Source organism: Thermobia domestica, chromosome 5 (genome assembly GCF_964235325.1).
Source record: "Thermobia domestica chromosome 5, izTheDome1.hap1.1, whole genome shotgun sequence".
Taxonomy (NCBI): Eukaryota; Metazoa; Arthropoda; class Insecta; order Zygentoma; family Lepismatidae; genus Thermobia; species Thermobia domestica.
In genome coordinates this window covers 153,604,104-153,629,251 of record NC_137458.1, presented here as the reverse complement: position 1 = coordinate 153,629,251, position 25,148 = coordinate 153,604,104, and the positions used below count along the sequence as shown (strand labels likewise).

At 34.2% G+C, this 25,148-nt stretch overlaps 1 protein-coding gene across 4 annotated transcripts in view; it reads right to left on the bottom strand.

Moving 5' to 3' along the window:
- Positions 1-25,148, bottom strand: part of Lmpt (four and a half LIM domains protein limpet) — a 934,906-nt gene that overhangs the window by 320,841 nt on the left and 588,917 nt on the right. For all 4 annotated transcript variants that reach the window (XM_081759226.1, XM_081759223.1, XM_081759224.1 and 1 more), the window contains one exon: positions 23,695-23,875. In XM_081759226.1, the coding sequence (XP_081615352.1) occupies positions 23,695-23,875 (181 nt within the window). The remainder of the gene's footprint in view (positions 1-23,694; positions 23,876-25,148) is intronic.

Genomic DNA, 25,148 nt, shown 5'->3' with positions numbered 1-25,148 from the left:
GCCTAGAATAAACATTTACTCAGTCGGATTTACTGTGTCCTTGCTGTTATCAGGTGTGGTCAAACAAGTTGACATGCTTGAAAATTATTCAGAAATGGATGCAGCATAATTTTCTCTTGAGATGCAAATGTTTCTGCAGAAGACTGGTGTGTCTTGTGTCAGTCATACTTGCAAATTACTGTACTACGAGAAGTGGAACCAGAACTTCGAGCTATGTTTAAAAACGTTGAAAACTTATTGCGTCTTTTGATGTTTCTGACCCTATGGAACTAAGGAAAAAATATGTGGAATTAGCAGGACATATTTTTGCTTCATTGGGTTTCTGTGGGCCGCCCCTTCATCAGCTTCTCCCTACAGTTTTTGCAATAGATGATTTTATTATCTTTATCAGTTATCACATCTCTCAAACATATGAGGCCGCAGTAGTAAAGCGTTCACCTCTGGTCCATGGGGTCCCTGGTTCGATCTCGCTCGCGCCAAGTGAACTTTGTGGTGGACAAACACCGTGTACCTGGGTTTCCTCGGGTTCTCCCGTTTCCTCCCACTTTATTCATTCCGCCATTTCATTCATTTCTCATCATCATCGTCTCCTTTAGCCTAGCCGGCATAACCATGGGACGTAAAACTCAAACATTTCATTTCATTTAATTTATCATTCAATATCTATAGCAATGTTTCTTCCAAACATGCTAAAGTTAGCCTCCCTTCGAAACAAGGTCGCCCATAAAGGGACATGATCACGTAAAATAAAATGTCAATTGTCTTTTTTTCAAGTTTGAAATTCCCAACAGCATCATAATAATCAGAACTGTTCTAGAGATGAAATTAAATATTAGATTATTTTTCGAAAAATGCACATGAATTTAGCCAGGTTCTAAAACCCTTAGGTTAGAAGAATCAAGGCTAGTCTATTGACACAGGGATACAGACATTTGACAACTTTTGAGTTGACTATTTTCATTTAAGAAAAAAAAGTAAAACGGAGCTGGCAACAGGAGGGACCAGGAAGTGTATGGATGGCCGTAACCGAACGTAAAACTTTTTCTTTTTAAAAAATACATTTACATGTCTCACTTATCCAAGGTATGCCAGTGCAGGCGGTCAGATTTTGATTTTACTTCCTAGACACAAATTTCTGGAAGAAAGCCTGATCAATGGTGAACGTCAAAAGTACGTAACTGGCCCTACGTATTCATTCTACAAAATACGTGAGACGTAAGTTCTATTCCTTGTGGGAGCTCATGTGGTTTGGCTCCCATGTTAAGCTGTAGGTCCATCTGTCATAAAGCCTCAGTGCTGAACGGGATGCTAAACTCTAAATTATCCATTTATCACTCAACGATATATTGAAAATAAATTAGAAAAATTGAGCACATTTTCTTGGACACTGTATTCAAAATGTGCCATTTGTTTCGAAGTTATTGATAAAAAGAATTAGTAAATTAAATCTCCTGACGACTCTTGTAATGTGTTCTAATATAACGCTTCGCAGAACTCGTAAGAAAATTGTGAATGAACTTGCATAAAGCTTACAGAGAAAAGGTTTTCACAATTGCCACCAGATGGCTACACCAACGTAAAAGATTCAGAACAGAAACTGCTCTAATGCTATCTTGCGGAGTAGCTACAAACTAACAGAGAACAAAATCGACAAAACAAAACAAAACAAAAAAAATCACATTCTCCTTCCTTTAATTTTTCTCTCTTTCACTTTGATGCTTATTTTATTGTAATCTACAAATATATTAAGTTTCATTGTGTTATTAATTTTATACCTTTGGAAGTCCAGTATATAGATCATTGTATATTCCTTCTTTAATAAACTTCTTAATAATAATAATCATAATAATAATAAATACAACAGTAAATACAGTGCATAAAGAACATTTAAAAAATAAAGAGTTTAAGTTAATTCTTTTATTGCTTACACTTGATCACAGTTTTGAACTTGAAAACAAAAGGAAATTAGTCAGGTGTTTCGCGACTTACAAAAAAAAAAAAAAAAATCTTAATTGATTTTAGGAAATCTCTAGACACAAGCACAGACTGCAGTTTCTTAAGGTTTAATCTCAAACTAACGTTTAACAAGGTTGTTTCATGTATTTCCTCCAAATTCTATATACATTCATTACTGATTTTTTTCTATCGAAGATTTGACTAACAGTAAGTCAAGACCCCAATTTTAATGATCCAATAATTCGGGAACCGAAGGTCTCCATGCTGTTTGTTCAAAAAATCAGATGAGTTCTGCAGATCATGTACGGCCTCTTTTGCAAAGCCCGATTAACTGAGATCCCTTACCATTCGAGATGAATACTAATATACCAACGGTCTCAAGCAGATCGGTGAAAGACAGAAGGTAGAAATTGTACGTGTCGGTGAAACAGAAAAATAATGAAATGAAATCTTTGAGTTTTACGTCCCACGGTTATGCCGGTTAGGCTAAAGGAAACGGTGATGATGAGTAATGAATAAAATGGTGGAATGAAGAAAGTGGGGGAAAACAGGAAAACCCCGAGAAAACCCACGCACACGGTGTTTGTCCACCACAAAGTTCACTTGGCAGGAGCAGGGTTTGAACCCGGGACCCTTAGCACCAGAGGTGAAACGCTCTACCACTGAGCCACCGCGGCCCAATCGATGAAACAGAAAATGAGTTGATTTTAAGTCACGTCCAGCAGTGAGGTTACATGAGACGTGGACCTACTGCTTAACGTGGAATCCGAACCACATGAGCTCCCGCCGGGAATCGAACCCCGGTCTCCCACGCCGGAGGCGCGTACGCTAACCGCTTAGCCACCAAGGCGCTTGGTGAAACAGAAAAATATAGTATATGTTTGTAATTTTTAAAATTTCTAAACTATGCTATACATAATTGGTATGTTTGTTTGTCTATCTGTCGACAAGTAACATATCAAAAACTAATATATAACGAGCACTGGCGAATCTAGTTTGGGGCCGGGGGGCTAGCCCCCAGGTTTTTCAGTGACAAAAATAATTGAAACTATTATTTATATATATATATATTTTAATGTTTATAGCAAGTGTTGCCTTTTATTCTTTATTGTGAAAAACAATACCTGAGGTTCACAAAGTCAACGAACCTATCCTAATACCCATCGACAGAAACTTAAATTGGAAACTTCTGCAGGATCCACGAAAAAATCGTGAACCCATGATATGCCTGTCATAGTCTTGTTTTTGGCTGGTCTCCCAGTTTTTTTACCTTTTAGATGCGCCACTGGTAACGAGAAGTGGTTTTCCGGAACAAATTACGTCCTGTTACCTCCCTTAAAGCTCTTCCCTAAGCTCATCCTCATATTTAAATAATAATAATAATAATAATAATAATAATAATAATAATAATAATAATAATAATAATAATAATAATAATAATAATAATAATAATAATAACTTGAAAAAATAAAATATCAAAAATATAGAAAATAAGCCAGATAGTATCTTTTGAAAAAAGCTATTATATGAAGTAGTGATGGTTTTGAAGATCTTTCGTGTAGTACATAAATGTGGGTACCAAACATTTATGTCAAACTGAGCACCCAAATAACTAATCTATAACAAAGGGTTTGAAAACGGTTACTAGTTTACTTATTTGCATTTTATAGATACTACCTGGCTCACTTTCGAAATTCTTAACATTCTTCATTGTCTAAATTATTTAATCACGTTCGTAAAAATTGGAGGTGACGAGCCTTAACCTTAACCTTTTCGAAGCGAAGAGTATTAACCTTTTCTTCAAACCAGAAGTGTTAGAAATGATCCATTTCCTGTTTTAACGTTGATCACAATAGTGCAAAAATGATAGATAGCAAGAAACGATTATTTAACACGGATTCAGAGTAGTGTTGCCTACGAGACGAGACGAAACAGAATTTTCGTGATATTATACGTAATATTATACGAGACTAGATGCAACTTTTTTTAAAGACTTTTAGAGACGTGACAGCACTTTTACGTAATCTTTTTGAGATAGAAAGGCTCCAAATCTACTCTTGTAGGAAATACTAATTCAGAATCACAATAATAAGTTTCATAGCAACTTTTTATCCCTCAATTCAAAGCGGAAGTGGTGCAAAATTTACAATTTCCAGTTTTCAACACTGATCGCCATCATTTATATATATATATATATATATATATATATATATATATATATATATATATATATATATATATATATATATATATATATATATATATATATATATATATATATATATATATATAAACAGAAGTAGACAGCAGCAATCAGTTTATATTTTCACAATATGGAGAATTTATGAAAGCTCAAATGCTTTTCCTTTAATCATTGAGCATTTACGTATCTCTTATAGATATACACTACAGTCCCATTTAACCGAATTGCTAAATTTTTAAAAGAGGATTTACTTTTTAAAAAAGGAAAGAATGAAAGGAAAAAATATCATGTAAGCAAAGCTTTATGTTCGAACATTGATTATAAAATTTACTCTAGTACAAGTCCTACTAAATATTTCAGATTAAGTCCTACGGTTATGCCTTTTAAGTTAAGGGAGGAGATGATTAAGACAAGTAAATGATGGATGAATGATAGTGGAATGAGAGAGGAGGAGGAAATGAGAGTAAACCGAGAAAACCCACGGACACGATGTTGTCCAACACAAACTGGCTTGTCTGGGGATCACATCAGAAGCAAGCAGTCAACCACCGTGGCTTCCCCCTTCCTGAGCCAAGCAAGTTTACAATAAAAATGTTTATTAATTTCCGTCACTACGTTAGATATACAGTAGATATGAAACATTCTTATAGTATATGAAATTAGTTAAACATTGGCAACTGTATTTCAATACTGAATTAAATTTAAACAAATATTTCATTATTTGGCATTTCTCAGAAGCAACTTGAAATCGATATGATCTGTTCGCCTGATGTAAAATACTGGTTTCTGCTTTGATATTAAAATTTTACTCTTTTGAACATTAAAATGTTAATAGTTACAACTTGTGTTCCCTTGTTTTAGATTTACTGGCATATTTCCATTTTACTATTTATACTATATATATATATATATTTGCAATCTGAAAACAATTACCATTTAACTACTGTAAATTGTGTCGATTTCTTCCTATAGTTGTTATGGGATTTTCTTCTTGTAAACATAAAAATAGAAATCAAGAAATATATTGTCTGCTTACATACACAATTGATTAAGAAAATAAGAACATTTCTAATAACGCAATAAAATTAGATGAATTCAAAATGCGCGTAACCAACAAATGATTTCATATCTTAGAAAAAGAATAAGCTATTTCACCTTTAAAAACGTTTTAGTTTAAACCTTTGAACTCAAGGATGTATCTTTCTTTCAATAAAAGCAATAAAACATATCCATAAATAGACCTACAAAAGAATTTACTAACATAAAAATAATCACAAATATGCAATTACAATGAAAAATAAAATAAATTATTATTATAATTTAATATGAAAATAATTTCGGGTGTCACGAATTTACATTGAATGTTGCGAAGTTCAGAGCATGGCATTTTGAAACTGCATCGATTTCAATGCAGCGTAAACCATACAGGTTGAAATTATGTTAGTCTTTCCAATGCAGTTTTTTTTTTTTTTTTTTTTTTTTTTTTTTTTTTTTTTTTTTTTAGTGCCAGTATGATTTTACAGTACGATTCGAGATTGGTGGCGTTAGAGTTACCACATTACCCGTTTTTACCGGATAACCCTTTTATTTTAGACCTTTCTTGCCTTTTCCCGTCACCAAACCGCTTTAAAAAGTTCTGATTGCAACAAAAGCTTATTTTTATTCAACTTCAAGAAATTGGAGACTGATGATTTGATTTTAGCGTCCCTTTCAGCAGAGAGACTATATGAGACGAAAATCTACGGTTAAGGTGGGATCCGAACTACATGAGTTCCCGCCGAAATTAAACCCGGGCATCCCACGCCAAACGCGCGTACGCTAACCGCTTAACCACAAGAGAGCTATCAAGAAACAGAATTAAAAATAGCAGGCACCGTTACACTCTTTGCTTGCTATGTGACCCATTGCGTTTCCATTTCTCCTAGTTTCCAATAATTGGTCTTAGAGATGCAAGGGCTCGGAAAAAAACCGGCTTTTTTGAAAAAAAAAACTATTTTTTCTGCTTTGCTTTTATGCTTCGGAAATTTTGGGCTTTTTTCAAAATACTGCTTTAAATTGATAAAACAGACTTTGTATCGCTTCTCTATAACACAAAAAATCATTTAATTAGTGGTTGATGCTGATAATAATATAAAACATCGAAAATGAACTATGAATTTCGAAAAAATATTTCAAACAATTTTTCTTCAACATATTTACATTATGAATTCCACAGGATTAACCAATGTATATAATAAGAATTTTTTAACCTCCTATATACAAAAGTAAGCAGAGTTGGCAAGAACCGTGGTTGTTTTTGAATATGCCAAAAACCCGTTTTTGGGGGGATGTTTAAACCAGGCTTTTTTGGTTTAAACCAGGCTTTTTTGACTTAGATTTTTTGCTTTATGTATTTATATTACATATTCACAGAAATAGCCTAAGTTTGTTTCGCCTTGATGTTATTATGCAACAGCGGGGTTATGCCGGAAGAACTCCCATAAGCTTAAAGAAGTGCGGTCAGCAAATTTCTTAAGTTGAGAATCTCCCGCCCTAGCCATTGGGAAAATCCCGTCATTACTTGAAATGTAAGACAATAACGGGAAAATCCTGTTATTGCTTTGCATGTAAAATTTAAAGGTCAACGTACCATAATCAGTACGCTAAAACTGAGGTATTAAATTACAAATTTAGTACCGGTACGTAGATATCATTGAAAGTCCAATCCAAGCTAATGTTGGAAGCTACGTAGGCAATCGATAAATTTTGCCAATTTCTATCAATATATTTAAGCAATATTGGCTTCTTTATAAAACAACACGCATTTAGGCATGTAGAAATATACAATTTGGTTTGTTTCGTATATTTAGGCTTAACATCCTTACGAAATACCGAGGTTATCAAGGAGAAGACTTTCGCTTAAATTGACATCCGAACCGCTACTTGGGTTACGCATGAAAAAAGGATTGTGGTTCGACCGAGAATTGAACATGGGACACCTTGATTAAAAGGTGAAAGGGAAATAAAACTATTGCAGGTGGTTTGATATCTGGAAATGTTACCATGAAGTTCACACGATTCGCATTTTTCATTCTTTTTATTTTTGGGGTTTAAACCAGTTATTAAAAAAAAAAAAAAAAAAGTTGGTGTAAATCAGCCAACCCTAAAAGTAAATACTTCTTTTTAAAGAATACACAAATAACTAGCAAAATAGTATGTAGTATTTTTACTTCAAAATATTCCATACCCTCTTTTTGAAACAAAATAAAATTAAAATAAAACATAAAGAGAAATACTTAGATTTTTATGATACACTTAAAGGCTGCACATCTAGAGCTTTTGGTTCTGTATATTCTTGAAATTCTACAGTTAAGTTTTATAGAACCACCATCACAGTTTACCCAATCCTCAAGTTTTCTGAATTTTTAACAAGAGGGATTCAACATATCATTACGGAACTCCCCCCCCCCCAAAAAAAAAGACTACGGAATATATTTAAGTTAAGCTAAATACAACTGCACAACAAACATGACTGAGTGATTAGCTTTTGCGCTTCTATCGGGAAGTCCGGGATTCAACCAGCATTCGACCATTCTGACAAAGCTTTTCTTCATTCCATCTGTGAATGTAGAAATAGTGCGTGTACTGTGAGTTGGGCGACTTCCTTTTTTATTGTTTTTAAATCGTTATTATTACTAATTACCAGCAATGACGGTTTTGCGAAGGTTAGGGGAGCGGTCTTTCGGACTGAAGCCCGTTCCCCAAAGTTACGAAATGTCTGCAACAAACGAAATATCTATTATTTATGCCTTTACTCATAAACTTTAAGCTCCCGTCAAATAAAAATTACGAATGTTTAAAAAAACTAAACATTAGTAAGAAACCCTTCCCAAAATACTTTTCTAAATCCGCCACTGATTCTCAGTATAAAATGATTTTTAAAGTTGTATCCGGAAGATTATTGCTAAACATATAAACGAAACGAAATATTAGTTATGCCTGTACTCATAAACTTCAAGCACTTCCCAAATAAAATTAGGACTTTTTAGGAAACGAAACAATCAGAAAAAACCCTCCTAAAGAACTTTTCTAAATCCGCTACTGATTATTTGTATAAATTGGTAATCAAGGTTGTGTCCGGAAAATTATTGCTAAATCACTTCACAGCTACAGTATAACAGAAATGTGGAAGTACGGTTTGACGGATATATTGAAAAACGTACGCTTTGACGGATAAATAGAAAAACGGGCAAGTTTAACTTTTGCGCTAGAAGCTAGAGTACTAAAAGCTCTTAGAAATGAAACATGGATGACAAACTAAAGAAGAAAAAAGATGTCGATAACTCAAAAGTTAAAATAAAGTTAAATAGCCTCTAAAATTACCCTCAAATACTACATTCTTCATGTTAGCTTTAATTCGTAAAACATGTGCTCCATCCATCTTGATGGTGAATTTCAGAGCGAAATATCACATTCAGGTCATGGAATTTTTATCTAACTATAGAATATACTATAAGAAAGCTATTTAGATAGAAAAATCATGAAGTTGAAAAAAGCCAAAATTTCCAAAATTCTCGTTTTTTTCCCAAAAAGCCGGCTTTTTATGTGAAAAAACCATCGATTCAAAAAAGCCGGCTTTTTTGCATCTCTAATTGGTCTACAGACGAGAAAAGTAACTGGACTGTTAAACACTGTGAAAATAATACATTTCAATAACTTGAAACATACAACATATACAAAGAAAGTTGTAATAATCGGCAGTGCAAGCAATGAAATGAACCGGGATCTCCGGAAAATTGGGCCTCGGACCTGATGTTTATATTGGTCATTCCACAATACTTAAAATTATCTTGTTATTGATTATTGATTTGTACATTAAACATTTCAGGTTAGTGGCACTCTTGTGCTGATCCTCTCTCTCACTGTTAAATTGCAACTATTGTTCAAAAAGCAAAAGTGATATAAACATTAAAACAGTTCGCATTGGATAATGGACTAAATCTTGCAGATTGCTAGCTTAGGCTGGGCTCTTGAATTCAGAACAGCACAAGAATCACTGAAATAACCGAAACCTATAATCAATAAATCACTGTGATTATTATTAAGACTTTATATGTAATATGTCTTTGTTTAAATGGAATATTTAGTAGGCTGACTTATTTTGTTTTAATGATGTTATCCGCTCATGGAACGTTTGGTCCTAGAATGAGATGGACAACTATTACTGCAGAAAAGGGTTCTAAGGAAGGAAGATCCCACAGAACCAGCCGGGCAACCATATATAAAAATCAATTCAAAGATTTCTGGCAAGGGGATTAAGCTTAAAACGACGCATCTTCAAAATAACTCAATGATTGGGGGCCCCATAAATACACTTCTGCATCGGGGCCCCGAGGAAATTTGTTAGGGGACCGTGCACAGATTACTATGGTAGTAATCTGTACGGTATGGCATTTAAGACAAGTTTGCTAAAGAAATTAGAGCTAGCGAAAAATATATGAAAAATACTATGTCATAAAATTCATTCCCTTAAAATTCTCCCCCGTTTTAAAATTAATTTGAAAATATTTTAACCCTAGATAGCGTGGGTTTGCAACCAACTCTGTTGGAAGGAAGCAAGATAGCGTGGTAAGAGTTGAAATTGAACCATGGTGTGAGCACTCGCCAAATGCAACGGATTCAAGTAGGCTCTTAGTTTAATAGCCTCGGTGTTGTATAAGGAGAGCGAACATAAAAAGATCAATCCTTTCAATCAATCAGTGAATAACGCTGCATTGACCCGTATAGATCCTAGATTTAAGTTCTACTGTGGTACGTGTACCTCCACAATTAGTTACACTGTACGGTAGAACTTCAAATGTTAACTCGTTATAGTGTGCGTTTCAAATATCATATAAAAGGTGAAAGGATAAAGAAAGATACAAGGTAAAAATTAAAAGAATGGTAGGCTAATAATAATTGAGAAAAACAATTGAACACGTTCGCTGCCACTTGACACCATATGGCATCATTCATAACTATTGCTGTGTGCCACTCACGCCATTTGGCATCAAGAGGTAGTCTGGTGGCACACAGTATTGGCCTGGTCATTTTCTGTAAGTGTGCTTGGTTTCCGCTAGATGTATCTAGTTTGTTACAAAAGGCTAAATGTTGCAAACGTGTAGGTGGCACATTTTGGGGTGGGGTACTGAAATCAATGTGACAGCAAAAGAATTAAGTTTAATTCTTCTTCTTCTTCTTTATGTGTCAAATCTGACATCAAATTACATGAAATGAAATGAAATGAAATGAAATCTTTAAGTTTTACGTCCCACGTTTATGCCGGTTAGGCTAAAGGAGACGGTGATGATGAGAGATGAGTGAAATGGTGGAATGAAGAAAGTGGGAGGAAACGGGAGAACCCCGAGAAAACCCACGAGCACGGTGTTTGTCCACCACAAAGTTCACTTGGCGGGGGCTGGGATCGAACCCGGGACCCCAAGCACCAGAGGTGAACGCTCTACCACTGACAAATTACATGAGCAGCTTAGGGGAAGAGAATGGTATGACACACACAAACAATTTTCTTCTGCCACCTCTAGATACATTTCCATAAAATTAAACTACCTACATGCTGTTCTGTGTTTTGATCCCGAATAAATCAATTGGATCGGAAGCAGCTGTTACCATTAAGTTTCGCCGAGTCGACATAATTGTGTCTAGTAGGAATAACATCGCAGAATATGGATATAAAAAGAAAACTTTTGCTAAAAACATTTTCAATACTGTATTGAAAAAAAATCATTTACATAGATACTCAGATTTTGTCACGGAGTAGGAACAGTACGAAAAATATTATACGTATAATAAATTAATTCTTAGTTTTCATAATTCTTCACCGTTATTTCAATTAATCTTAGAAATCTTCTAATGCAGTGTTTTGAATGTTTACTTTATTTTCCCCTATTCAGGAAATCGCAGTTACTTTAACTTTTAATGCTCACTTTTAATTCAGGAAATAAAAAATATTTTAATAAACAGTCTAGAGAATTGTCAGGTTTCCCTTGGTTTCCTCAGCAATAAAATTTATGTAAAGGCAACCAATGTTAATCCTTCATGTAAATGAGCTTTTTTTCTTTCTGTTAAATATATATTTGGCAATGCTTTCACGTTATTTCCTGGTATTCTGTTGATAGTCGACAAATAGATACAGAATCTTCATTCATACGACCAGGAATAGAAGCTGTTATCAATTATTTGTGTACAAGGTTGTCATGTAAAGTTCTTTATGGCTAAAAGAATTAAAGTGCACTGTCCACAGTACACATAGCCCCTTTACTTATAAACATTAAAGATTTTTTGTGCACTTAACACCTTTATCCACTTCTATATTTGTTTGATTGGTACTTAGGAGCATTCATTCGTGTTCCATTTTAGAAAAGCACTCAACATTTCATTTACATTAATATTTTTTAAATATATTTATTTTATGACAATATTGCTGAGTGCCTTTATTCACTCTTCACTTGTCGAAGTGTAATTTACAGAACATTAATATTGTCCTAAGTTGGCAATATTGTTCTACATATGATACCACTTTTATAGCTACAACAGTATAGCTGGTATAACATTGTGGAAATGTTAATTGTAAACTTGTCAATAAGCCGTTAATTTTTACACTTGATTAATAGCTCCATAAATTCTGTGGCACATTGCCACTAAAAATTTAGTTGTGTCTCTTTCGTTGATTTCTTTACCGATTGTCTATTATTCTCTTCGCAACGCTTGTTACTATATGTAAAATAAAAAATATTTAGTGTAACGACCCATAGGAATGCTTGAAGGATACACGAAACAATGATATGGACGAATTGAGTGTATTAAGACAGTAGTAGAACGGACGGAAGTCACTCGACAATGCCCATACACAATGTTAACTACTTAAATTCGCATGACCATATCGAATCACAGACTCCTCGCATCAGAAGCGACTGTTCTACCATTAAAACTATATTATCCCGAGTAGTCACTGTTTATGCGCTAATAGCTGACCTGAGAACACAGTCACAAATAAATTACTTAACTGAACGTAATATATATTGGGAGAAAACTTAAAACCTGATATCTAAATCCACTTTTCCTAGGATGGCCCCACGTAGTGTAGTCGCTAATACTCTCGCCTTTGGTGTGAGGGTCCTGGGTTCAATTTCCTATGGGGACACTTGGTCGAAAAGTGGATTCGGGAAGTTTTTTCGGCCAGCCAACCTGAAGTTTTTCCTGGGTCGTCCTCATTCACACCAGACAAATATCGGGATGGTACCTAACATAATAGGTCCAACCCGCTTCCTTTTCCTTTTCCATTTCTTTCTTCCTCTCCAATTTCCTGGGCAGTGTGATCGCCGAGGGACATAATCTCTCATATGTGTGTGACAGGCTAACATGGCCATAGTTGTCGAAAGCTCAGAAATAGAATTCCTAATTCTAACTTTTCCTAATAAAACAAAAATAAATAATCAAGAAGTCAGTTGTATAGGGGTTGTTGAATAAGGATTTGGCAGAACAGATTTAATCCAAAACTATTCTATTTTTCTTTTCCATTTTAAAAAAGTTTTCAATTATTAGCATCATGCTAGTGGGCCTTATAAGATTATAACGTTAGTACAATCTCCACACGATACGTCCGTTACTCCACATAACACTTGAACGAGTTACTTTATTTATTTATTTATTTATTTATTTATTTATTGTAATAGACACACAGAGTGATTATCTGGGCGACAAGGCCGGATTTAGTGGGGTGCAAAGATGCACATGCACCCCCCTTCGTTGTAACTATACACTACCTAATGTGAGAAGCTAGCTGTGCAAATAGCAACACTTTCCGAAAATTGCTGCTGTCATGTTTCCGTTTGGGCTTAAAACAAAATGAAGTTTTGCAAAATCAATAGTTTAAGTTAATTTTCTAAACGTTGAAAGAAAAGGGTGCACCGAGAACAGACACTTAGCATTTCCAGGGTATTTCCACATTCTACACCACAGATGCCTAAAGGCATTTTAAAAATTCCAATTCAATTCAAATGTACTGGTAGTTATTGGTGCAACCCGCTCAGAAAATCCTGGATCCGACTCTGCTCGGCGAAGTTCGTTAACAAGTCAATCTATTAACATCTCCACGGGTAACTGTGGCTTTAACGGTGTTTGCCCATATCTCATACATGAAAATGTGTCCTGAGGTTAGTTCTTGTTTAAACTAATGCCAAACAGATGTGCCTCCCAGAGCTTAAAAAGATATTTTACTTATACCTCATATATTCGAGGTATGAGAGGATTTATAAAGCCTAGAGTATTACTGTTGTTGTTTGGCGTAAGTTTAACCTCAAATATAAGATTTTTTAGTTAAACCATAAAAACTGTGACGTTAAAACCTTACATATTCGGATATATGAGCGGGCATATCCTGTAATACTGACAACTTCAACTACCAGCACAGATTCATTTATAAATGTAAGTTTCACGTTATCTTCTTTAGTTGTCGAGTTAGTATTTACATTCTTCACAATCTCAGAGAGGCCGAGAAATTTTCTCATTTCTCCATCTCATTAATTCCCAAGTTTACGTCTCGGCATCTTTTATACTATGTTGTTACATATTTAAACAAAATTACGTGGATTGCTTTAGATAATAAGAACGCAATGAATCAATGTTGATACTAGCGGGAAACGAGAAAGAATTGAGACCTACATCGATAGAATACGTACGGATAACGAATGCAAACTCAAAATTTGGTGAGAATTTCTTCACTGGGTGGAGAAGGCTCTTTTTGTGGACTTTGATGGACATAAATTTTGAGTTTGGAATCCCAAACCTCACGTGCTAACTTAAAAAACATTGTTTGGGGGGAAGGGGGGTAGGTGTTTCAGTGGTAGAACGCTTACATCTGGTGTGTGGGGCTCCTTGTTCGATTCCCAGCCAAGTAAGTTTGTGGTGAACAACTTCGTACCCGTAGTTTTTTCTGGGGATGCTCTCGTTTCCTCCCACTTTTCCACTAATTCTTACATCATTAACTTATAATCATGGGACGTTAAATTGAAATCTTTCATCTCATTTCAAAACAACATTTCAGTAACTTCCCGCCAAACTTTATGATTTTTATAGAGCACCAAAAATCTGACCCTTAATTATTACATACAAATGTATTATATTTAGGTTATGTATACAGACTAAATGTAATATAATTAACATTGTTTACATTTAGGTACACAATATTAGTTAATTACGACGTATTATTTCTATAGCTAACAGACTGCTTCAGTCCTGGTTCGAGACTTTTATCTGGCGCCTCTAACAGACAAGCTAACAATTATTGCTTGCCACTAAAAATCATGTAGTGTTTCCAAGATAAAATGAAATCTTTAAGTTTTACGTCCCACGGTTATGCCGGTTAGGCTAAAGGAGACGGTGATGATGAGAGATGAGTGAAATGGTGGAATGAAGAAAATGGGAGGAAACGGGAGAACCTCGAGAAAACCCACGAGCACGGTGTTTGTCCACCACAAAGTTCACTTGGCGGGGGCTGGTATCGAACCCGGGATCCCAAGCACCAGAGGTGAACGCTCTACCACTGAGCCACCGCGCCCCCCATTTCCAAGATAGTTAAGGAAGTTAAGACTAAAGATTTGATTGCTGGATAACTATTGAATAAAATTTCTGAAAAAAGAAATAATAACTTTAAAAGAACTTTAAATGATTCTTTTATAAAACGTACCAAAAAGGGAATTTTTCGTAGGGTAAAATGAAGATAAAGGGCTAAAAGCATGAGGTGCGATTTAATGTGCATAGAAACCGCTTCGCTCATGATTGTACCAATCACGGAATACACCGGTTATAATGAATTATACCGAATCACTTTCCTAATATTCATAAAAACATGAATCCTCAACCTTAGTAAGAGTGTCAAACGTTTTGTCCCATTTTTCATTCTACCTCAAAAAACAAACCTAATTCTTTTCAACACCTCTGTTGATAATTGATCTGCAGACAAATATAGTTCAGACTACCAATGGTTACTTCCACCAAGGTCATATATTTGGGAAGGGCATATTAAGTTCTCGAGAATTTTTCTCAGTTATACTAGAACAGTGGTTCCCAACCAAAGGGAGCGCCCCCTGGGAAGGGGCGTGAGGATTAAGCAAAGGGAGCGCAAGCTGTTGACAAACAAACTTTGAAATTATGAATGAATAAAGCACCACTTGTAGTGATCATTTACAATTTATATTTAGTAGTCTTCACAGACGTAGCATGATTAACATTTTGCTATCCTATTTGTACTTAGTATTTCTACGTTACTGAAAACTAAATAATTATGCAAATTAAAATTATTTTCAAATTTATCAAAACGTATGTACCAAGTAAGGGCAAATTATTATTATTAATAGTAGTAATGATGGTAGTAGTAATATTGAATGTTTGAGAATTTAATGCTGCATCTGAAATCGCAGACGGGTTCAGACAAAAAAACACATATGACCAACAAGCAGAAAGGACTGAGTAGACGGGGGAATATGCAGGACTTACAAAGTGAATCGCAAGGTAAATAAGGTTGGGAAACTCCGTACTAGATTAATTAACGTATAACATTCCAATTAACATAAATAATAGTTAATATTACTTCCACAAGTGTATTCTCAGTCCGTTCCTCTCAGCTAGCGTGGCCAGATGTCCTGCTTTTGTCCGGACAGTCCAGCTTTCGGAGGTCCTGTCCCGTGTCTGGCTTAATAGTCGAGCCGGACACCCATTTGTCCTGCTTTTCAGTTGTCTCGTTATAAATGTTTAACTTTCCATTATTCTGACGGCTCGATGGCTCCAGTCTCAGACATTTCAGAATTTGCAAATTATTTCAGTACATTTTTGTAAATTGTAAAGTAAGAAAAGTTTACAGTTTCAAAATTTGGTAGGAAACACCATTATATTGGCATGGAATTTTAACATGTGAATGTAGCTATTTGTAAATGTAGCTTTCCTAGCTTGCTTGAGCCAAAGATACCTAAAAGCAGTGAACTGAGTTGTCATATGTGGGGAAAAGGTTTACAAATTTATAAAGTCCGGCTTTCTAAATCAACGTGTCCGGCTTTTTAATCATTGCCTTCTGGCCACCCTAAATCTCACTGAGATAGAAAGAAACAACAGACAAAACCAATTCTTCTAAGTTTACACGCAGATACCTTCCAAGGAACGAAACCATCTTCAGATTTGCGTTTAACTCCCCTTCCTCCTTCCTTTTCATACAGAATAATTACTTTCTTGAATTAAGGTTCATAAATTTTCACTTTCCCCCCTTCTTCTATCACTGAAAGCCAACTTTAGGATCCGAACTAATTAAAACTTTCATCCCTTCATTCACAGATTGGTTTGTTTTGAGTGAGGGAACCATGTTGATTAACCAAGAAAACACCTGCGGATTTTCTTTCAAATCTATTTCTCTACGAAATCAAATTACTCTTTTATGCAAATTCTTTTTAAAAAAGAAAATGCATTTTAAAGAAAGACATGCTGATACCCTTCAACTTGTAAACTCCCTACTGCAAGGTCATTTACACGTGTTTTATATTATTTTGTGTTTGCATTCATATTTTATGTAATTCTCTTTTTCTTTATTTTGTACCCTGTTGAACAGGCAACCGGAAAATATTTCTGTAGTGTGGTACCATGCTATTTGACATTTCCTTTGATATTTCATTTTTATATTTACTTTTAACACTGTAAAGAGATCCATTCATAAATTCAATTACTGACAATTTATCTGTTCCATATATTTCCAATGCAATTTCAGAAACACACTAATTTATTTGCTTTTATAGTTATTTAGCTGAATTTTCACCAATTAACATTTTTTATTGTATAAATAAGGTTTTTACTATAATTTAGTGACATTTTAATAATTTAAGTTAATTAATATATTTATTATTCCATACAAAGAGAATACGTAACTGTAATCATTGTTAGAGATATCTTCTTTTATTTGTTATTGTAACAATACGAGATAAGACTGTAATTATTTAATTTTCGATTGGTCAAAAATATCATCACACATCTTAGCTGTCGCTATGCACCCTTTCATATTAAATCAAATCCCTTTCCCGATCACATGCATATTACCTCATTTGCCATCCTCTCAAGACTAATTTCGCAGTTAATTGATTTGTGAAGGAACCATCGTTAGACTGACATCGTGGTGACAATGCTATAGTCACCATACTGCACAGTGCAAATTTAACACCGCGTAGTGTAAAGACAGTTTGTGTGTGCGACATGGAATCCATTTATCTCTAGTGATCAGTAAAAATGAAACTAAGAAGCGTTACCCAAAAATTTATTTGTACTGCAAACCTATATGGGTAACTAGCGCAAGTGCTATCTCGGACATTTTGTTGGTTTAAGTTCAGTCTGCTTTACTGAGAATTTAATGCGCCAGAAATCAGAGGCCGAGAAGATTTTTTTTTTTTTTGGCAACTATGAGTAACGCGTTTTTCTACTCTGAGGTAAGATCTTTGTAAGAAAAAGGAATTAGCGTCTGGTATGGAACTGGTATCTCTCTATGCAAACTACTCTGGAGTGATTTACTCGTGTGTACATTTTTATGAGGATTTTTAGAAGAATCACAAAGTTTGCAAGCAGCTAACTTCAAGATAGAGCTTTGAAAGGAAGCATAATTATTTTATTTTTTCCTTCCTTTAACTCACTGCTTGTGGCTCTTTCTTAGAGCGAACAGATTTTGGTTTCCTGTTCGTCGTTAGTGCTGCCTCTAGCGGAGGTAAATAAAAATGGACTGATAGATGAAGCCTTAGCTCCGTGAAATTTCACAGTGTGAACAAAATTGAATATACATTGTTTCATTTGTTTGTAATAAATTATGATATTTGCATTTTTTTTTAAACCTTTATTGTCTCTTTTTGTAGTCTTTACTAATATCAATATGTTTACCTAAAGTTCGCTAACGTCTGTTGAGATGCAACCAAATTCTAGTTTTCGTATTTGTTTACCTTGCTATCCTGTGAATAGCAACATAGCTGCTCCGTTGACTGGTTCAGTAGAATCAAATTATCTCCTCATTGTAACATTTAATTATGTGTGTACATTTGCAACCATTTTTCTTTTATGAATATACTTACAACCTTGCTCATAGCCTTCTGTTATGTGAAATGAAAAGTTTTTGGGTTTCATCCGTAAACAAGTGGTGAGTTCATACCTTTAGACAAGAAGTCATTCTGTAAATTTAGCTGCAGTTTAGCCTCCTGCGGTTTACTTGAAAAGCCTGAATTTATTATGGCGGCCTAGTTCATCTTATGTGTAAACTGCTGAAAATGTTTATGTGTAAGTATGTATTGGCAATGGTTATATAGAGGGAGTAGTTGTGTGTGCTGGTTTGATTTGGTTTCTGTGCTTTGTTCAAGTCCGTATAAGGCACGAAATTTATACTTGTATTTGATTGGATGAGCGTGAAACAGTCGGTTTGATGGACTGAAAATGCCAAATGCAAATATTCCACAGTGAACAACAGTGTTATTGCAAGATAGTATTTTAGAAAAAAGCCATATTACCGTAATAAATCAGAAGCAATCAACTCCATGGCGTAAGCCACCGTTTATGAAAATACTTTGAATTCACTAGGTCACCGCTATATAACTAATCTGAGTTAGTAGCTACCTTGGTGCTTGTTTGATAACCTGAACTGAACCATTATGAAAATAAACTAGATGTGACCGAAGATAATACAATTGATGTAATTAATAAAACAATGTACGTATTAAGTATGCTTTTCCGGAGCCACAAGTACGTAGGAAAAGACCCGAGCGCCCCAAAAAATCCTTGGCGGCGCTGAAAGAAAACACTTTCACCCCATATTTCATTATGGGGCCTTCCCTAACTTCTTTATACACCCTCACAAACGTTTGTGGCTGGCTGTGGATCACTGCTTTTCGATGGTGTATCAGAATAGGATAATGTTTCAACATGTTCCTTCCTTCTGATGTCTTTAATAGCCTATAAGTTTTTAAAGACTCATTTGTCAAATAGGATCCCTTTTTGATTCATCAGAAGTAATCAACAATGTAACATTTCACTTTTAGTCTCTCTCGCACAGTAGCTCAGTCTCTGTCCGCGTCATTGTGTGAGGGATGTGTATATGGGTTACAAATGCAGTGTGGGCTATTAGTACAATATCATTAGGGCTTGAAACAGTGGTATAACAATAGGGTAGGCAGAGTAGGCAATGCCTAGAGGCGCAGTGCGCTTGGGCATATTAGGGGGATATGGGGGCGCCAAACGCCATTGTTACGTCACTGACTTGAATTTTTATTATTACGTCATATTTTAATCTTGGCTTCCTTGTCCATGTTTAAGTTAGGCCGAAGAAAAGTTATTTCGAACTAATGTGGCAAAGTACCGGTAAGTAATTCATCATTCATGCATCTTATTGACGCGTAGAAATCGTACATTTTTAAGTAAGTCTATTTGTAAATTTGAGGCTGTAGTCTATACTCTTAGTTTGTTGTCCCCATCCGTTGTTAAACCTATCAATATTACTATTATTAGTATCAGTATTATTTATATATATTGTTTTGTCATGGCATATATATTGTACTTTTCATTAAAAGCATCATGTTACAATTATCCCAAAGTTCTTTACAATTGACCCGGGCACGGGGACGTTTGTAACAAGACAGATGCTGTCATAAATTGCTTCGTAACTTTCTATATTAGAAATTGTCATGTATGGAAAAAAAAATGAATAGAGCAACAAAGCTTCACTTAAGATACTGTACTAGCTGAACCTGCGCTCTCTACACAGCCCATCATTCACATATGAGCATGAATTTCCTTGTTATTCCTCACATCTGTCTATACATGTTCCTTTACAGACATACGTGAAAAGACGTCTTGATAAAAATAGGCAAGAGATACAGTAAAGGGAACATTTTTTCGATTACTTTTTCAATATCTCGCACCGTTTGCAAGATTTGAGCTTATTTCCGATTGGGGATTTAATTCATGTATGATCAGTGTTTTCTTTCTTCTTGCATGCAATATGTAATAAGCAAATACATTACAAACACAATTAATTATAATGTCAGATATATGGTGTTCAATGGGCAAAACCTCCAAACAATAAAGATTTATCTTAGACTGGAAAAATGGTTATCCACCATTTTTCATTATAATTTGGCCATGAACGTCTGAGAGATATGAACTCCTGTATACAATTATGTGGTGTGGGAATGTATAATGCGTAGGATATGATGCTTTAGTTTTTCTTTTTAATTTCAACACTTCCAGAATACCCGTAAAAATGTAATAAAGAAATAATGGCCAAGTTTTTTAAATATTCAATTAGAACTGCACAATCTACGCAAAATTTGCAATTGATCAGTAAAAACGTCATCTTTCTAGAGCCTGTAGTTTCCGAGATATCATTGTCGAAAGGATTGACCACAAATATATAAACGTTCACAAACGTGTAGTTTAAATAAACTCCAAAGATGGCAGCACAACTCATTTGCATTGATTTTGGAGAAGGCTTATTAAAATACAGAGGCTTTGAACAATAGTTTTAAAACATAAACTTTATATAAAAAAGATGTGTTTAAATAATTGATTTAAAGTACACACACATTTTAAAATATTGTCTTTTTTAAACGTAAAATCACAAATAACCATAAATCAAAAGTTTGAAATCCAAAGTTGGACGTTGGAGTTCAGCCGATTTTTGTAGTGTTTGTAGCATTTTAATAGATAATTTTCAGATTTATAGAAGATGAGAAAGAAATAAAATGTAAAATTTGTTACAATTGCCCCCGGTCTCCTCTAATTTCAGTTAGATCTTTTGCGTTCATTTGTTCCCATCTTTTTATTTTACCAAATTCGTATTATATTCAATTCAATTTTATTCTAAATCTGTTCAAACATACCCGTACAACCTTCTGTATTATTAAGATCATACGTACTGAACATGATAAATCTTGTTACGTCAGTTGATTCACAATAAACAAAAATATGCATAGTTTACTAAGTTATTATTTTATTTCTGATTATCAATTCACCAACCTGTCCACTAATTTTCGGGACTTTAAATCATTTGTAAACATATAAATATGGTTTAATGTTCGTTATCGATAACTTTAACAATGAAGCGTTTTTATGTTTCTAAAAGTATCATTAACAATAGCTTTAGCCATGATTCATTTGTATAGGGGAACTTCGGATATAATGGAATACCATTTGCAACCAAATAACCGTATCTCTGGAAATGATTGTACAAATGAATGTACACTATATCTTATTTATTTGCTATTTTATTGCCATAACTTTAATAAAAATATTATTACATTATATAATAAAACAAAGAAAAATTGCAGTTTGTAGGGTAATATGATATACAAAGACGATTTTTAAGGAGAGTAAAATGAAATTTAATAAGTATATATAACAAAATAAAACACGTGGGAGTAGACTGTATGTCAGTAAATGTACTTCCAAAATCACACATGCATTCTCTTTCAACACTGGCTGTCATTGTAGTTTATCTTAGAAATTAAATCGTTGTTAATTCGAAATACAAGACACACTGCATAAATACTGAACTATAATTAGTAAACATCATATTAAGGAACGCCCCTATTTTTTAAAATCACATTTTCCAAGATTATTTATTACAACCAATTTTAAAACATTTACCTTCAGAAATGTTGACAAATACAACTCTTATTTCAGACAAAACTACACTGCACACTACGATAGCCTTATGGACACTATAAATTATGGGAGCATGCAATAGTAATTACCTTTCTTGCTTTTCACTTGAAGGTAGAAATCCTATAGATGAAGTACAAAAGTTTCTCACATTACCCTACTATTCTGCAATACCCGACGTTCCCCTACTTTTAACAGTCTCGTTATATATAATGTTAATCAAGAGCAGTTTCTCTACTTGTAACAATATAATTATTGATAACGTTAATCACGATCGATTACCCATAATCCATATACAGGGTGTTTCAAAACATCACCGACAACGTTTGGGAGGTGATTTCTGACACCAAGATAAGACAAAAGTATAGATCAACCTGGGTGCACAAATGCTTCCTTTCGAAGTCATAGGCTGCCGGAAACATGGAAAAATGAACTTTCTTGGTGTCAGAAATCACCTTCCAAACGCTGTAGGTGTTGTTTTGAAACACCCTGTAAATCTCAGTGTCTGTGGTCAACAATTAAAATGGTAATGTGCAACAGGAATTTCTATTCAGCTGTTCTAGTTAGTGATGAAAATTGTCGGGAAAATTTTGAATCTATGAAGTTATGAAGTTATCCGTTCCATAAAAAGTTGTTTCACTTGTTCCTACATCGCTGTTATACCGTAAATGTTATTTGTAATAAAAGTGGCATGAAAAAGATAGCTGCATAAAGTGAAAAATCTAACAAATCTTCATTTCTGGAAAAATTTGTTCGAAACATTTATGCACTTTTTCTAGAGAATTAATGTTTGATCATAGAAAACCATAAAATCGTTGTTTTACCAGTTTCATACGCATAAAACAATGTTTCCTCTAACTTCACAATTTTTCTACACATTTCTATAGTTCGATCTCATATATATATTAAAAAAAACGAATAAAACTTTGTTTCAAAGTCTGAAATTTTCGGGAGCGAGCCTCGCCTCCTCGGTATGTTCTAGTTTGTATTGCTATAGAGAAATACATATAGCCACAGATAAACTACTCTTCTTTGTAAAGAACTTTTATGCACTTTTTTCCCATTAAATAAAAAAAACAATTATTCCTATATTTATTTTTCCTGCACTTCTACAGACACAGAAACACGTGTAAATCTGTCATTACAAAGTACGAAATAATATTTGAAAATTTTCTGGTTATGAAAAGTTGTTAGAAAATTATAAGTTGCTGTTATTTAATATTCCTATACATGCATTCAAGCTATTTTTATAACTTTAAGTGAAGTAAATACTTCATGGATATTTGTTTACAACGGAAAATTTTCTGGAAACATAGAGCAGAAAAATTTTCCTGAATGAAAAACTTTAACCATAATGTTAATCAAGATCATGCCCATATTTATAACAAAAAATATCGTTATCTGTACCATTAACTATCATCCGTTTATATATTTGTATCAACTTTATTACTGATAACTTAAACCATGACTTATTTCTATGCCGGTAGAGGTATTGTTATCGATAACGTTATGATCCATTTCTATGTTTGTAACAATATAGTTCTGCACAATGTTCATGATTAGTTTATTGTAAAAAAAAATGTTATCGACGAAAATAATCTATTCCACTCCTAGGTTTAACACCAATACCGATAGCATTAACCTAATCCACACGACTTACAGATTGTAACAATAACGTTATCGGTAATATCAACTTAATTCATTTCTGCACTATACATGTATCGATAACAGTTAGCATCAGTAAAATGGTACAAATAAATAAAATTATATAATAATGTAGAATCGGAATCAAAATCGAAATGAAATATTCAATTTCAGAACGCTCTTCTTACCTTATCGGAGGAGAGTCCTGGCGGAACCCAAGAATACCCTTCATTGATACTTCTTTCCCGTGAAGTTCTCCGATCGGGATCCGACGGGGTCTTGAACCCAAGACGATCTCTTACGTTTACCCACTCTTCGTGGTAGACGTCGTGGGCCTCTCGAGGGCACTTACAGCTATTGCACGTCTTCCTACAAGGAAGAAAGAGAAAACAAATCTAGTTACAGAGAAGGTTCATATAACATATATAATTAACAATTAAATAGCAATGCGACTCGGATTATGGATGGCAGATTATACAAATGTTAATGTAATTTATTTAGATCAAGTGAATATATTTCATATTTGAATTTTAAAGTATGGTTGTCATTATTCGCCAATTCTGAGTGCTACGTTCTAATTACGTAGTATCTACCTTCATATTTTGAATATAAATTAAACACAAATTATTACTAAAAATATTCGACCTCAATACTTAGATATACAATCATAAGAGTCCATATAAATGCTCTAAGAGCATTGCCAGAATGAACTTAAAAAGAACTAATTTTTCTTCTACAGGCTTTATACCAATTGTTCTATACTCATTAAACAATTCTTGCAATATATCTATCAATTTATAATTTCCTTGAGTAGTAAAGTTTTTCCACATGTTTTGTTTAAGAGTTCTGTTAAAACGTTCTACGATAAGGTAAACGCGCCGGATTTCGACAGGTTAAGGACCTTTTTCAAAATCAATTGCCTATTGTGGCCATAATATTGGTCGGTGTTGGCCCGTTTTTTTCCTTGAAATGTACAGTCTCTACTAATACTAAAAGTCGCTTCAAGGCTCAAATGCTAATGTTAATTTTTTTTATGAAACTGGAACTCGCCAATGGAACCCGAATTCGACACACTTAACCTGGTTTCGACAGTTGCGGCACCTGAATTCGACACCTTCAATTATATCCACGTAAAACATTAAGTCGGCATTATTATTAGTAGTAATCTCTCCTCAGCTTCAAATATTGTTTTATTATTATACAGAAATTATCAGACGGGCAAAAGAACACAACTTAAATTTTCTGAACTGAGTAGTTACTTCGATGATCCTCAATTCGACATGCAGGAACCTGATTTCGACATTCCATATCGAACTGAGGTTACAACTATCGGAGAATTATACAACAAATAGCTTTATGAAAGACTTTGAACATACTTGTAAGTTTAGATATTCAGTTAAAATTATATTTGCACTACTAAGCATGAATTCGTCAAGCTTGTCGAAATCCGGTTCACGTTACAAATAAAGGCTCGTGTTTTCGACAACCCCCCGTTCATATTACATCACAACCTTTGTCATCACAGAAGAAAACAAAACGCACTGATTGAAACTCCTTTACAACATTAAAGTACCACTGCTTGCTTGAAGCAAACCTAACTTTAATAAAAGTCTTACGAAAATAACTTGCCGTCTTATGATTT